Raw genomic sequence first — 15,946 nt, 5'->3', positions numbered from 1 at the left:
GTTACACCAGTGTTTATTTTTTGATACCTTTTCCATTTTGGGCACGAATTATGCTGGAGAGAGAACCTGTGACCAAGCATGGCTCAGCTCACATCAGAACTGGAGCAGCTCCCTGCCCAGAGGGGAAGCCCAAAGCTGGTGGTGAAGCTTCCCAGAGAGCTGAGCAGCTCTGAGGGGTGCAGTGGCAGCAGAGGTCCATGGCTTGGACACTGCAGGCATTGCTGAGGCTCTCTGCTACCATGGGCACCCAGCCCCAGGGGAAATACACCAGAGACAAGGAGCACCTGGAGGTGCACAGAGACCCTTGTGCTGAAGGGTTGGGTGACCTGGTTGAGGCAGTGGCCCCATCCAATTTGTCCCCCATCATTTCCAATGATGGGACATCTACAAGTTCTTTGAGCAGCCTCTTGCAGTGTCTCACCAGTTCCTGCAGAGCTGAGAGGAGCACAGGCTCTGCTGGAGGTGCTCATCTGCCCTCACATACCTGTAAAATGCAAGTGCCAACATACTGTTTGCTCATCCCAGGATCTTTATACCGTCAGTGGAGGAAAACAGCTGCTTTTAGGGAGTGCTTGTTCTACCTTTCAAAAAGGTTGGGATAAAACCAGTCAAGGGAATGGAACCACTGTCAAGGGAGTTTCTCCTTGTCAACTGCAAAGAATGATCCTGCTGGAATGTGATTTTTCTGTCTCCGAGCTGGCCATCATGCTGTACCCAGGTGCATCTCACCACACCTCAGAAGAAAAAAAAAGAAATCCCTTTTTCCTCTCTCTTAGGGCACATACAGAGCTAAATTTGCTGCGTGCAACCCCTCAGCTTTTACCTACATATTCTACAGCTTAATAAACTGACTCTTAAAGTGCTTTGAGAGAGGAAAGGTGTTTTAAGAGCACAGAAGGGCAATTAATATCAGATGTCAAGCTGTAACAAAGAACAACTGTACTGCTGGTGCTTTCTTGATTAGTCAGGGCTCCCCAGGTTGCATTATCTCATTTGCAACTGTGACAGAAACGTGATACCAGCCCCTCTTTGGAAAAGTAACTTTTATTTTGTTGAAGTCATGTGTTTTCAAGGATAGAGTAAAGCTCAGAAGCCATAAATCATGCCCAGATAAGAGTAATCTTAAACAATAGTTAAGTTTGTAGCAGGATGTTGCTTGTTCTGTGATAATTGCTCAGGTTTGGAGGCAGATTTCCCACCGCCTGCCCAGACACACAGCACAGAAGGGAACGCCCTGTGCTGGCTGCAGATCTCACTCCTTGAAATATCAGCAAGTTAAGACAATTTTAATAACACTGTTCCACATCTGCCCAAATCCTACAGTGCTGCAGCCCCATGGATTTCAAGGACAGAAGACACAGAGCACAGAGACCTGCAGGCCTGTCCCGAGCTGGGCTGGGGAGCAAAGATAATGGAGATGCTGCAATGCAGAGCTCCTGGGGTGCCTCAGCTTTGCTCCTTCTCAGCACATGAGCTGCCCCATCACTGCAACTGGGAGGCTGCACTGAGGGTGCAGGTGAAGCTGGGATGCGGGGGATGCTGGGTTAAGGTGTGGGGAAGTTGCTCTGGGTGCAGGACCCCTGAGAAGTGCATCACTGGCCACTGCACAGCTGAGCTGGGTCAGAAATAAGGCCAGGAACAAGGCATGAGATGGGCAGCTGTGAGGGAAAGTCACCTCCTCCCCAGTGCCTGGGCTGTACTTGAGAGCATTGGCCACCACACGTGTCCTGGGAACTCAGGGTCCCCCTGGACCAGGCTGGCACCCCAGTCAACCCACCCTGGCATCTCCTGGGACGTGAGCTGGCTGCTCTCCTGCCTTGATGGTTGCCAGGTACCCTGAGAGGAGAGCAGACTAAATGGACAGGCTCTCATAAGTGGGTGAAAAAACAGCTCCACCTCTGTCTCCGCAGCAGGGCAAGCACATTCAAGTGGGCAAAGATGCTTGCAAGCAGCCTCTCTTTTTCCATAAATCATCCATGACACACAAAGGGTGAGACAAGGAGTCATCTTCTCTCCTCGTTCATCCCATCATCTCTCCACTTCGTCCCCATCACTGGCATCCCCAGCAATGACATCAGCATCACTGCCAGCCAGGGTGCCACCTGCTCCAGGTGTGCTGGGCTGTGCTGTGCACACAGCTGGCAATCCCTGAGCTCAGGAAATGACCCTCTGGCAATGCCAGCCCTAACAGTAAAGCCTTTTGCTGGGCATTTACCCTCCATGGCTGATTTTGGAAACATGGAGAAGGGAAGAGGCTGAGTTGCCCTTGTGAACTTTCCAAATCTCCTTTTCTCTCTGACTCTTTTCCCCCCAGCTGGCAGTAGGAGGCAGAGAGACAAAGCTGCTGTGGTGAGTAACTGGGTTTTCTGCAATACGGGACTGACCACCACCAACACTGGGTCCCACCCAAGGCTGGCAGCACCAGCCTGCACACCCCTGGCACTCCTTATGGGATGCTATGGCAGATCAGAGGCCCACAGCCACCTGGTACAGGAGGAAGGGACAGGGCTGGGGGTGAAAGGAAGTATTTGGGCACTCCCAAGTGCCCCTTGGAGTCCAACCAGAGCAAACACTGCTGAGATACAGAACCTCCCTCCTGCAGGCAACTGCACCAAGAGATCCAAAGCCCCTTGCTGAGGCAAACCCTAAGGAAAGGCAGCACTCCTGTGCCCTCCTCAGCAGCAGCAGTGTCCATGTCTCTGTGCCCCTCATCCAGCTGCAGCCCCTGATGGGGTCTTCTACAAAGCCTCCACACATGACCCAGCTTCAACGTTCCACATGGAGGGTTCCTGGCTCACACCAGTGGGGAGAAGAGATGAAGAATGATCAAAGAGGACAAGTCATGGAGAAGAGGGGTTGGGTTCCTCTCTGACATAAACGTGTCTCCTTATGCATGGGCTCACCAGACAGGGAATTTACACAGCACAATAAGCAAATTCCCTCTTCTGCCTCTCATCCATAGGCCCCAAGGGAGACAGAGGAAACGCAGCCTTTTCTTCCCTCCTCCAGGTTTCCAGAATCAGCTAAGGAGGGGAAGAGTAGAAGGTTGTGCTGTTAGGGCTGTCACTGACCCTGGATATGATGGTTCCTGCAGCTGCAACAGCCACAAGCCACACAAACCTCTCTTCCTCTCAGGGGTGAGAGAGGCCACTTCCATGACCGCTGCCAGGACCTCCAAATGCAAGTAACTCACCTTGAGCATCCTATTTCCTATTTCCTCTGTCTTTTCTGATTACAAGACCACTTGCCCTGACATCTCTCAGGCTAGCTTCACTCAAAGCACAGCACCAAGGGGACCCACCTGCCCTGCCCAGGCTGGCTCCTGCCCAGCTCTGACTATTCCTTCAGGTAGGGACTATGAAAACATCAAACTGCCCTGTGCAGCAAAATCCCTGCCCATGCTCCCCAGGCATCTCCTCTCCCATGCCAAAGAATCAAAGAATGGTTTGGGTTGGAAGTGACCTTAAAGATCTTCTAGTTCCAACCCACCTGCCCTGTGCAGGGACACCTCCCACTAGATCAGGCTGCTCCAAGCCCCATCCAACCCTGGCCTTCAACACTGCCAGGGATGGGGCAGCCACAGCCTTCCTGGGCAACCTGTGCCAGTGTCTCACCACCATCACAGTAAGAAATGGTAATGTCTAAACAAAATCTACCCTCTTCCAATTTAAAGGCATTTCCCCTTGTCCTCTCACTACACACCCATGTAAAAAGCCCTACCCCAGCTTTCTTGTAGGTCCCCTTCAGATACTGGAAGGTTGCTATAAGGTCACCTCAAAGCCTCCTTTTCTCCAGGATGAACAACCCCAACTTCCTCAGCCTGTCTTCACAGGGGAGGTGCTCCAGCCCTCTGAGCATTTTAGTGGCTCTCCTCTGGACAGGTTTCAGGACCTCCATGTCCTTCTTATGCTGGGGACTCCAGAACTGGACACAGTATTCCAGGTGGGGTCTCACAAGAGCAGAGCAAAGGGGGAGAATCACCTCCCTTGACTGCTGTCTGTGTTTCTTTTGATGCTGCCCAGGACCCAGTTGGCTTTCTGAGCTGCAAGAGCACATTGATGGCTCACGTTGAGCTTCTGGTCCACCCCCAAGTCCTTCTCCTCAGGGCTGTTCATATTCCTGTCTCCTCCCAACCTATATCTGTGCATGGGATTGCCTTGACCCAGCTGCAGAACCTTGCACTTGGCCTTGTTGAAGTTAATGCAGGTTGCACGAGACCACTTCTCAAACCTGTCAAGGTCTCTCTGGATGTCATCCCTTCCCTCCAGCTGTTGACTTCACCACACAGTTTGGTGTTGTCAGCAAACCTGCTGAGAGTGCATTTGATTCCACTGTCCATGTCACTGACATGACAGCACTGGTCCAAGCACCAACCCTTGAGGAACACCACTCCTCACACATCTCCATTTGGACACTGAGCCACTGATCACAACTCTTTGGGTGCAACCATCCAGCCAGTTCCTTATCCAATGAGTGGTCCATCCAGTGAATCCGTATTGCACCAGTTTAGAGATAAAGTTGTGTGGGACAGTGCTGAGTGCTTTGCACAGGTCCAGGTAGATGATCTCTGTTGCTCTGCCTTTGTCCATCAAGGCTGTGATCTCATCATAAAGGGCCACCAAATCAGTCAGGTAGGGCTTGCCCTGAGTGCAGCCGTGTTGGCTCTCACCAGCCTCCCCTTTGTTATCTCCTTGCCTTAGCAGAGCCTTCAGGAGGATCTGCTCCACGGTCTTGCCAGGCACAGAGGTGAGACTGGCCTGGAGCTCCCTGGGTCTTCTTTTTTTTCCATTTTTGAAAATGGGGGTTATGTTTCCCCATTTCCAGACAGCAGGAACTTCACCTGACTGCCATGACTTTTCAAATATGATGGACAGTGGTTTTGCAACTTCATCCACCAGTTCTTTCAGGAACTGTGGGTGAATTCCATCAGGTCCCATGGATCTGTTCACCTTCAGGTTCTTTATGTGGTCTCAAACCTCTTCAGCTACAGTGGGAGGATCTTCCCTTTCCCAGTCCCTGCCTTTGGCTTCTGTGACACAGAGGGTGTGACCAGAGTCCTCACCAGTGAAGACAGAGGCAAAGTAGTCATTGAGTATCTCGGCCTTCTCTACATCTTGGGTGACCAGCTCTCCAGTTTCCTTTTGGAGTGGGCCCACATTTTCTCTAGTCTTCCTCTAATCATTTACACACCTATAGAAATTTTTCCTGTTGTCCTTAACCCCCCTCGCCAGATCCAATTTTCTCTGTGCTTTTGCTTTCCTAACCTGATCTCTCACTTGTCTGACCACTTCTCTGTACTTCAGAGAAGCAAATGTCCTCTTTCTGTAGGACACCAACCCAGACCAGTGGAAAGAGAAGAGCTGCTTTTCTTTTGCCCTGGGGGGAAGCCCAGGAGGACCATTTTTCCCCAGCGAGGTGTGCTTTCAGTGCAAGGCTCACAATGACAGCTGTGGTGTCACCCATTACCAGCCTGGGAATCATCTTATGGAGGTCTCAAGCACATAAATACTGCTGCATGACTGGGGAGCTGTCAGCAGGTGGGAACTGATTCAAAGCCAAAAGCGTGACTCCTGGATGCTGCTGGACTTCAGACCAGGCACAAGTACTCCATGGCTGGGACATTCAGAGGCTTAGAAACATTCCCTTCAGGGAATGCTGTGTCTTAAAGCTTCAGGACTTAGACCTTCAGTGGTCACCAGAGAGCAAGGAAAGGTTGAGAGAAGATAACCTTGGGATAGCTAAGGGAAAATGTTTTCCCAACATGTGAAAGACATGCATCAGGTCTTTCCTCACAGCAAGATCCATGTGATTTCAGCTGCAGGGAAAGCCCTGAGGACTGGAAGATACACCCAGCCACATCCCCTCCACCAGAGGGACCTTGGTACAATGAGCAGTGCAACAAAGCGCAGGACCCCACCCCCATCAGTCCTGCTCCCTGATGTTTCCCAGCCCCAACCCTTGCACTTTCATTTCCTTCTCCTTTCTCTAGGTCACAGAAAACCCTCCATAACTTAAATCCTCCCCAGACCCTAACAGGCTCCCTGACACCTCCTCCCGGGCTTCTGCAGAGCTCCCTGCATGTGTCTCAGTGTTATCAGAGCTGAAAAGAAATACTTCGTACCACATTTAGCATGCATCTCCCAGAGGAAGCATCTTGACATCTGCAAATCACAGGAACTTCGTGGCCTGCACCCATAAGACCCAAACACTTAACAACAGACAGAACTTGAGCTACAATGGTGGCATCCCCGGTGATGTTACCTCAGCCCTCCCTCTTCCTCCCCAGTAGGTTCATTATTAATGTCACTACAATAAATACCAGAACAAAGTTGACAGCATTTGGCCACATCTCTTAAAGCATTTCCACACTCCTCCTTCAGTCCATGTCTCTGCAGCCTCGGTTTCCATCCCTTATCAGTCATCAGAGGAGATTTTAGGGACAAACCGTTTGACTATGTGAGCAGCCAGGTAATAAAAGCCATGCAGAAGTGCAGCTGTGGCATCAATGACCAGGGACAAGGTGCCTCCGATCCCAGTGGCCAGGTCTTTGAGGACAGAGGGAATGGCACAGATGGATTGGTACGGGAAAGCAGCGAGGTGAAGGGCAAACCCCACGGGGATGCAGAGGACCCTGTAGGTGAGGAATAACACATCTTGAACAATTTGCAGGCAGCCCAGGAAGATGTTGATGATGACTCTCCCCAAGTCATAGGGAATGCTGATGAGCACCAAGCTGATGGCTTTAAGGTAGGACACCACCCCGTTCCACAGGCTGTAGACTCCATCCAGAACTGTGCCACCAAGCCGCTTGATAACAAGCCACAGAAAATAAAACACAAATTTCACCAGCTCCACAAACAGGTAGATGAGGAGTTCCAGAAGTTTGATGAAAGGGGTAGCAATGATGCCAACCACTTTTCTCACCAAGCCACTGTCTTTGGCCTCCTGGCTGTCACTACTTCCTACTTGCTCTCCAGAGCGGATCTGACTAACAGCTTGCAGTATTGCTTCTGTTTTCCCCTGGTTTTGGTTGTCTTCCCCACAGCTGCCTTTGAACAAACGAACTCCTGCTAGAAGCTGCTTTTCCAGCTCTCTCACCGTGAGGTCTGCCAAGCTGTCTTCATCATTGGCTTTTTTCACTAGCCCCAGGGACCATCCATCTGGAGCATCACAGCAGGCTGCCAGCCAGAGGGTCTCTGGCACTGACACTTTGCCTTTGACTCGGACACTGGAAGGAATTGCACCTGCAAGGAGATAAAGATGATTCTGCTTGGAGCAGTGGGGGACCAGAGCTTGCTCCACCACCATCCCTATGTCTCTGTGCCAGCTTTTGCTCAGAGATGGGCTCAGAGGGACAGCGTTTGTGAGCGTGTAAGTGGCCAGCTGGAAATCCTCCTCATTGAGCAAGCTGGGGTTGAGCAGCCCTCTCTCGTAACCAGAGCCCACATAGTCTGAGGTGAGGGCTTGGTTTGCACCAAGGTTGGACACTGTGCCAACAACATCAGCTTCGTGCACCATCTCATGCAGGTCATTTCCTGGATCATCTATCTGAAATGACAGGAGAGAGGAGAGTTACTGGGTGCTGTTTGCCTTCCTAGAAAGTGAAGTGTAAATGGGTCTTGAAGAATATTCTCCATTATAACTGCTACTGCACGCTGTGACCACATCCTCCACTCCCTCCTTTTCCCTGCAGCACTTCAGAGGAGCACACAGTCTGCTTTGCAGCCTGGCCAAACACATTGCTTTAGGCTGCAAAGGATGCTTGCAGCTCTCCAGTCCAGTCTGCAGCACAGCATGGCCTCCAGAATCTCACCAGCAATCCTGCACCAAGCTGCCAACTTGTGGTTTTCTTTCTAGAAGAGTTTTTTTCAGACCAATAGATGGCTTGATTCAGGGTGACATTCTCACCACTTACGGTGGTGGTACCTTCAGTTCATTTAAACACCTACCATGGCACCTTAATGCAGTCCTCCAAATTATCAAATCCAAGCCATGGAAAAAAAAAACCTATCATGGTATATTAAGAGGTCTAGAGAAGGCATTTATCTCTCACCACCAGTTGTGTAAGAAGCCAGAATGAAGCCAGGTACCATGGCAGCTGACCTGAACTTCCCTGCCTTGGACACAGGAAAGCTCCTAGAGCTCTCTCAGGGCCTGCCATTAGTCCTCTAAACCCCATCCTTAATGATGGTTACACCTCCTGGTGTAACAAGGGCAAGGACACCATGACCACAGGTCCTTGATGGAATCTCTGCTACCTACTTGTGTCTGCCTGTGCTGCAGAGCTGGAGGTAGTAATTGCTGCAGCAGGAATTCATCCTGGAGCCATGCACAGGGAGGTAATGAGCAGCAGCACCAAATGCCAGGGTGTGCTCAAGGATTTCTCAGGTGGCCACAGCTCTGGCTGCTCCTTAGGCACATCTATTGACACTGCCTGCAGCTGTTTCAGGGGATGTGCCAGATAAATTGTAATTTTCATTCCCAAATTAGAGGGTGTGCATGTCAGGAGAAGCTCAGGGGTGGCAGACAGTGTCTGGCAGTCACAGCCTCCTGTAGTCTCTGTTCCAGAGGCCACGGCCCTCAGCTCCCAGCACTGTGCTGGCCCAGTTAAACAGACTGTCCTTGTTCCTAACCTATGGACTGCTTACTGCACCACAGGATATGTACTTTGGAGACATTTATGGCAGACAATTCATTTTCTACCTTGAATCACTTCCCAGTCATCCTTCCTTGTCCCTTGGCTGTCCTGCAATACACTTAGATGTCCAATTACATCCTTGCAACCTTGACTAGAGTTTGCATCCCCTTAATGCTGCATCACCTCCCTGCAGCTTTGTCCCAGCCTGTGCTGACAGTCGAGGTGGAAGGGCCAATCCCAGCGACTGCCAGCAGGGATCCATCACTCTCACCTTGGGACTGAGCTCTGGCTGCCTCCTCTATCAGCCAAGCCCCTGCAGTCCAGGGCTGGTTGGTCCCTGTGCCAACACTGCCCCTTGCAGATGCTGCATTACCCCCCTCTTCTGCTAGGAGGTCTCTAGCACTTGGTTTTGAAGCAGCTGATGCTTATTGCTTCAGAACTGGAAAAATCACAGCAAGTCCCACATGCTGATGGCCCAAGTCACAGCTTTTTCTAAATACACCTCTTTAAAAAAAAGAAAAAAAAACTTTTTTTTTTTTCTTATGAATTAGCTGGGTTGGAAGGGACCTCAGAGATCATCAAGTCCAACCCTTGACCCACCGCTGCAGTTACCAGACCATGGCACTGAGTGCCACATCCAGTCTCTTTTTAAATGTCTCTAGGGATGGAGAATCCACCACCTCACCGGGCAGTCCATTCCATTGCCTGATCACCCTCTCTGTAAAAAAATTCTTTCTGATACTTATCCTGTTTCTGCCTTATTCTTCTCCCTTTGCTCAGACACCCCAAACCCACAGGGTTTGGCTGATGAGGCCATACATTTTGCTTTCCACAAATATCACTGTCCCTTCTTGGCCCCCCAACCCATTCTCCCTGTTCTGATGGGGTGACAGTGCTGTGCCACGGCACAAGGGATGCACTCAGTGCATTTAATCCCACTGTGCAGGTGTGGAGGGAGTGGAAATGCCCCCCAGGCTGTGGCCCTTTTCAGCCTGACACCCTTCCAGACACACTCAGCCCTCCTCTCCCATGGCAGCACTGCTATTCCAGCTTCAGGATCCTCCCATCTTATTGGGAAGTGAAGGGAAAAGGTGGAGGATGGCCGAGGTGCCACACCACAAGGAAATACCTGAGGCAAGACAGCTCTGCCTCCTGGCAGAGATCCATAGCCTGCATGAAGCAGATGGTATTAAACCTCATTTTTTCTGCTTAGGAGCTGACGCATGCAGACCTTGAGGTGCCTATCAAGAAAATATGTCTGCAGTTACCTGTTCAGCTGCAGGCTTCTGCACATACCATTGGGATTGGTTAGGTGCAATTAAAAAATTAAAAAGGCCATGATAAAAACGTGGCTGTGTGCTGTTCATGCATAAGACTCTGACATCACCGAGTCGACCTTATAATAACTCATATTATGGTTTGTAATAACTCATGTGTAACTGAGGTTTTCATGCCTCCTCCAGCCCCTAAGGCAAGCTGTCTCCAGCACTGCCTCTAATCTGCATTGCAAGCTACCTTTCCTCCCTGTTTCAAAAAGCTTTCAGTTTGTGTCACTGCCAAAGCATACCTGCAGCCAGAGTCAGCCACAAAGCCACCTTTCCAAATAACTTGGGAGAGCTAAGGGCAAGATCCAAGCAGACAGGTAAACACCCCATTCATAGGCTGGGGATTTAAAAATAAATAATGCATCTCAACACCTGTGTAGATGTGAGCACCTAAAAATATTGGCATGTTTCATAAAGGGGGGGTTACAGTTTCACAGAAGGGAGAGAGGGGGGTTAAAAGTAATGCAGCACACAGACATCAGGGCAGACAGCTTCCACAAAGTCTGGTTATTAACAAGGCAGGACACTGCTACCTCCCACCTTCCCCACCTGAGCACTTCAGGCCCCAGGTGAACTTCAGCTTACACCTTTGATTGCAGAGGGAATATTTCATCAAGCCTCAGCGTGGGACTCATCTGTCAGGGAGCAGGCACAGTACCTCTTATGCCAAGGTTTCTGTCGTAGGACAGTCACATGGGTGGCTCTAGAAGTACCTGTTTCTCTTGACTGTCTACACCAGGACAGATGGCAAGAGCAGCTCAGAGGTAGCTATACTATAGTTAGGCAATGCCAATCCCACCTGGCTGGTGGTAGTCATCAAATAAAAGAAAACAGAAGGTGATTCACCCAGGCAGAAAATACAACTCCAGATTTTTCCATCACTCTCTAAGATACAGAAAGGGTCCAAACCATAGGCTTTCAGACAACCAAAATGAGATGAGGTGAAAGCCACCTAAATGACTTGTTCTCAAACCCTAGAAAATCTGTGGCAGAGCAGATTTTCATACCTGACCCTGAGGGAGTCCCACTGACAACCTGCTCATCAGTCTACCCTTCCTGCTCTCTAATTTTTCATTAATTGCTGAGTTAATTTGCTGTTTCCAGCTGTCAGTTGGCAGTGGGTGGCAGTGACATTACTATCACTTCTCACCCAGTTCCTGCCTCTGTACTGCACTTGGCATTTGTTTCTCAGGCAGACATTCCTGAGGAGGTAGGCAGGCAGGGAGGGAGCCCATGCCCTCTCCACTTATATCATTACTCAAAAAAAGGCACGTGACAACTCTGAGGCCCCCACGAGAGTGCTGAGGGGTTTTTTTATAGTAATTTCTTTCTGCTTGCTGTGTTTCTGCATCTTCATGTGCATGTACATGTGCATAAGCACGTGACACTGTAGCTGAGCCTGCTCATACCCAGATATCCATGTCTTGGCAAGGAAATTACCCACAAAACATGCAATGTAACCTCATGGGGCTCTGCTGCAGAGCAGGTGTTACTGTGGGTTTCCTAAGCAGCCATCTGACCTCTCCTAACCATCTGACTTAGCCCTGATAGGAACACACACTATGGATGTGAAATCTTTTTTCCCCTTTCTCCTCCCAGATCTGTCGTGGCAGTGCCTGAGAGGGGTGTACATCCTTGTTTCTTGAGTTACAGGAATTTGTCATAGTCCTCATTTCTTCCCCTTACAGATTCTTCTGTCATTTGCTTTTTCCCTGTATTTTCTGTCCCAGACTGATGTTCACCCAGTGAATGGCAGAGCTGCTACCTCCCACTTCTGAAACACCTGCATTTCTGCAACAAGTGAAGGGGACCCACTAGTGTAACCTAAGAATAGACCCACAGAAACCCACGGGGGTGCTCTGGAGAAGACAAAACAACTAAAGAAAGCACCTGACCAATTATTTCTGGGGCTACAGTAGGTTTTGGTGGCAGAAGACACAAGATCTGGGGCTCTGCAGTGCTGGCAGGAATGATGACAAAGTGAGGAGTGAAGAAGAATGATTGGGAAGGGCAACAGAGCCAGCTGGATGGAGGTCTTGGAGAACCAAAGCTGCTGTGGAGAGGCTGCTCCATGGCAGAAATGGCTCCCAAGCCTGTCTGGGCAGCTCTGGTGAGTCATACCAAAGAGAGCAGGAGGAGATATGGGGCTAGAGGTGACAAAGGGTGTCAGTAGGCAAGGCATATTGGAAAGGATTTCATCTTTGTCTCACTGCCTCCATGGTACTGGCAAAAGATCCTCAATTTTCTAGGTCCTCTTTGTGCTTTAAAAATTCATCATCCTTCCTCAATTACATAATGGCAGAGTCTGACAAAAAGCTGCCCTCTGTTTCAAAATGACAAGCAGACACCTCCCATCCCCATACCTGAAGCAGAAGGAGAGCAGATGAAAAGGTCTTGGAAATCCCTGCAACTCAAGACCCAGTCCAGAGCCAAGAGAGAGTCCAAGGTGAAGACAGGGATGTAGGATCTCCTGTCTTCACTGTCTGTGATCTTATGGCTCTAGGATCTCATCACTCCACATGTGGAAAATGAGCAAGGCAGCCATTCTCCTGGGATAGGGGTGAGCCTTGACTCCAGCTCCCAACCTGCTGCTGTGCCATTGCAGCTGCTCCTGCTCTGACAGAGCTCCCTAGCATTGCTGTCAATCTTTCCTGAGCTCAACAGATCGAGGTAGCTTAATGTTTGCTAAAATACTCCTCATCACTGCTGCTGAAAAACCTGAAACTTGGCAAAAATTAACATGAGTGGTAAAGTGTACATATCCTTTTAGAGCAGCAGCCATTTTTAAGAATGTCCTTTAAATTTAGCAGCCTGAAGGACTTGCTTAAACATGCCAAGTGTCAGAAGAGACAAAAAACACCGAGGCCCTAGGAAAATTCATTTTATCCTGCACACTCCTGACTTGACTGGAGCCTGCATGCTCCAGGACATGGCAACTCACTTCCCTACTGGAGTCTGCAGCACAGGGACACAACAAAAAAGCTGCAGCATCAACTTGGTGAACCATGAATGGATGTTTTATTCCTGTGCAGTGAAGCTAAAACACTCCTATCAACACTGCAGTCATGCTGGCAACAGAGCAAACTTCAACTTGACACTGCAATGTTTAACCCTGCTACCCACCAGCTGAGCTCCCTGCCCCTGGGAGCTGGGTGGGCAGGACAGGTACATCCTGGTGTCAAAGGCAACTTCCTGAGATCCCCCCTCCCACCTTTCATTGAGAGCTCTGTGGGACAAGGAACTAACTGTTCACTCAGTTCCAAACACAAGAATAACTTCTGTTTGTGTTAAATTAATATCAAACTAAGTTCAACAAGCAGAGCTCTTGCCTCCTTTGCAAAATCCCATTCCCAGCTTCACCCCAGAGGAAATACTTTCCCGGAATATTTGCTTTTCAGCAAAGGAAAAGCTGACTTACCTGCGGTTCGACCAGCCAGGTCTCCTCCTTATTTTGGCCTGGCTTTGTATACTTAAAAGCTGAATAAAGAGGGATTTTGTCCTTAGTGCTGTAAAGGGTCGCAAAACGTGGCTCTTTGTTATACTGCTGACAGATTTTCACGTGGAACTGCTCCGTAAATCCTTCGGGTGGGACTTGTCCAGGGAAGAACACGTTACACTCGGCAAAACCAGCTTCATCCTCTCCAACAACTCTGCCCTGGGAAAAGCCTGGGAAAACCGAGACGCAAAGCAAAAATACAATTGACGTCTTCATGGTCCACTCCCTGGAGCCGAGGGAAGCCCCGGCTGCCTCCGCTGGCTGCGTTAAGGGATCTGTGCTCTGAGTCCATGCAGCAGCGAGGTCAGAAAGCGTCTGGAATTCGGGTGTAGCGTGCGAGGGAAATGAAACACGAAACCACAGCCGATCCTTGCGGGGAGGCAGCGCGTTGGGAAAGCGAACGTGCGCCGGGCTGGGCTGACACACGCTGCGGACGCCAAGTGCCCTCAGGAGATAATGCCGAGCAACCGGGAATCATCGGGGCTCGGTGGGAAGAGGAGGAGGGAATCCTGGAGCCGTGTGGGGCTCCGGCACCGGCTGCCCAGGCTGGGGCTCAGCGCCCGCGGGGGTGTGGTGTGGTGTGCTGCATTGCAGCAGAGTCCCCGGCAGGAATTTTGGCTGACGCAGCCAGAAATGTTCCTGGGGCTGCCAGGGGGATGCTGCAAAGCCCGATTCCCCCTCCCGAAGCTGGAGTTAGCTGCCCTCTCCAGACGTGAGCCTGGCTAAGGGAGAAGGAGAGGGAAAGGGAGGAGGAGAGAGGTGGCAGGATATTGGCACTGCTGGGAAACCGCTTTGCTCCTTTTTTGTCACCTCTGTTGCTGCCAGCCCTGCGCTGCTGAGGCACCTGGGCAAGGCACGGTCCTCCCGTCGCTCCGGGAGGCGCCGAAACCCTCCCGGGAGCAGCATCACCTCACTTGGGCTGACCCCCCCTCTCTCAGGAGAGATTAACAAGAGGCAGCAGGAAGAAGACCCTCGGATCACATACCCCCAATTAACACCCACTTCTAAATATTTTGATCGAAACTATAGAACCATATATATATTTAAAAATCTAAAGAGAATGAAATCACTCCTCTGAGTTTCTGATCAGCACTGGGTAAAGGCTGTGTTCCTTCAGTGATTGGAAAATCAATGTTTTCAGAACAGTGAGGATGCAAAGATGGAAAGGAGAGTGCAGGGAAGTTCCTCAGAGTCAAGAGAATGTGCTATTCCCACCCGAGAAGTTAAATATGATCAGATATGTTGCCAACAATTTTGGGTGCCAATAAAGCACAGGTCCCTTTTAGACAAAGCTGGTTTATCCTGTTAGTGTTATTTCTAAGCAAAAATCTCCAAGTGCTACCAACCCACAAGTGCTTTGCAGACGAGGAGGAGTGGTCTATATTGCAGATGGCAAAATGGGACAGCAGGTGGTGGTTAAAGTGCCTGCCCTGTAAAAGCACTAAAAATAGACTGGACTCTAATACTATAATTCCTCTGCTCAGGGATAAATTCTAGTAATATAAAGGCAGGGAAATAAGCCAGCACCTCTTGGTGTGGTGCTATCAGCTGGGGGAGACAGAGGCAGGCTGTACAGGCTGGAGAACAACAGGAAATGTAGTAAGTGGGCTTGGTTAGGGTGCTGGCAGATGCCTGGTTACCCAGCCATGACAGAAAGAGTCAGTCATGCTCAGGAAAGATTATGGAAATGAACTCACAGATACAGCCTGATCTGAAAACATTGGCTCCAAAACACAAGCTTAAAATTTCATTTTCATGGATGTAAAAAGGCTCCTGGGAAATCAAGAACTGAAGGTAAACCTTAGCTATTAATTATTTTTTGATCCCAGACTTGCAACTACCTGGGAAGCTGAAGAAAATATTTTTGTAAGCCTTGCTCTGCAGGCAAACCTAGGGCAGACGATGTCTTTAAAACACTCCACACATTACCCCAGGATTAGCATGGTCCCAATCCAATGAAAAGGCCACATGAGGTGGCTCAAAATGAGCAGATCAGTGCCTTTCACCAGGAAACATCCTGCCTCTGTCCTAGATCTATGCATCAACCCCCTCCCTCAAAGCATCACCTCTGTCTCATTGGGATACACAGCCCCAAGTTGTCTTCCAAGCCTTAAGGGCTGCCGACTTCCTTTTTGGAAACTCTGAGCAGCTCTTTCATTTCAGGCTGTGAGGCTGGGTCTGCCTGCCTGTTTTGCTCTGTATTTATAAGCAGATAACTTTTGATTCAAACTGAAGAGCAAGAGCCTGAGGGTTTCATCTCCAATGAAGAGCATAAATGTGAAAGCCTGCATGGAGCTCCACTCCCCTACTCCCAATCCCATTTTCTCTCCGAGAGAGGCCCGTCTAATTTAAGGTAGGTGTTGTGACCCTTGAAAGTGGAGCTGGGTATTTTTTTTCTGGTTTGTTGACATCCCTATTACTAGAGAGACTGAGTGTTATCACCACAGCATGGCAGTCACTGTGCTTGGAAGATAAAGGCCAAAAGAC

The 15,946-nt window shown here is 49.8% G+C and overlaps 1 protein-coding gene across 1 annotated transcript; it reads right to left on the bottom strand.

Annotated features, from left to right (window-relative positions):
* Window positions 1-1,028: 1,028 nt before the first annotated feature.
* Window positions 1,029-14,360, bottom strand: ENDOD1 (endonuclease domain containing 1). Its single transcript, XM_071734149.1, has 2 exons — window positions 13,382-14,360; window positions 1,029-7,548 (listed from the first exon to the last, which is right to left on the bottom strand). The coding sequence occupies exons 1-2, from the start codon at window positions 13,673-13,675 to the stop codon at window positions 6,415-6,417; spliced, it is 1,428 nt and encodes a 475-aa protein (XP_071590250.1). The 5' UTR covers window positions 13,676-14,360; the 3' UTR covers window positions 1,029-6,414.
* Window positions 14,361-15,946: the final 1,586 nt, after the last annotated feature.

This window comes from Heliangelus exortis, chromosome 1 (assembly GCF_036169615.1).
Source record: "Heliangelus exortis chromosome 1, bHelExo1.hap1, whole genome shotgun sequence".
NCBI classification, from domain to species: Eukaryota; Metazoa; Chordata; class Aves; order Apodiformes; family Trochilidae; genus Heliangelus; species Heliangelus exortis.
The sequence above is the reverse complement of the archived record's forward strand: the minus strand, read 5'-3'. Positions and strand labels throughout refer to the sequence as shown.

Coding starts and splice junctions, on each gene's coding strand:
- ENDOD1 (XM_071734149.1), bottom strand. CDS start 13,675: ATGAAGACGTCAATTGTATTTTTGCTTTGCGTCTCGGTTTTCCCAGGC. Junction 7,549..13,381: donor CCTGGCTGGTCGAACCGCAG/GTAAGTCAGCTT, acceptor CTGTCATTTCAG/ATAGATGATCCAGGAAATGA.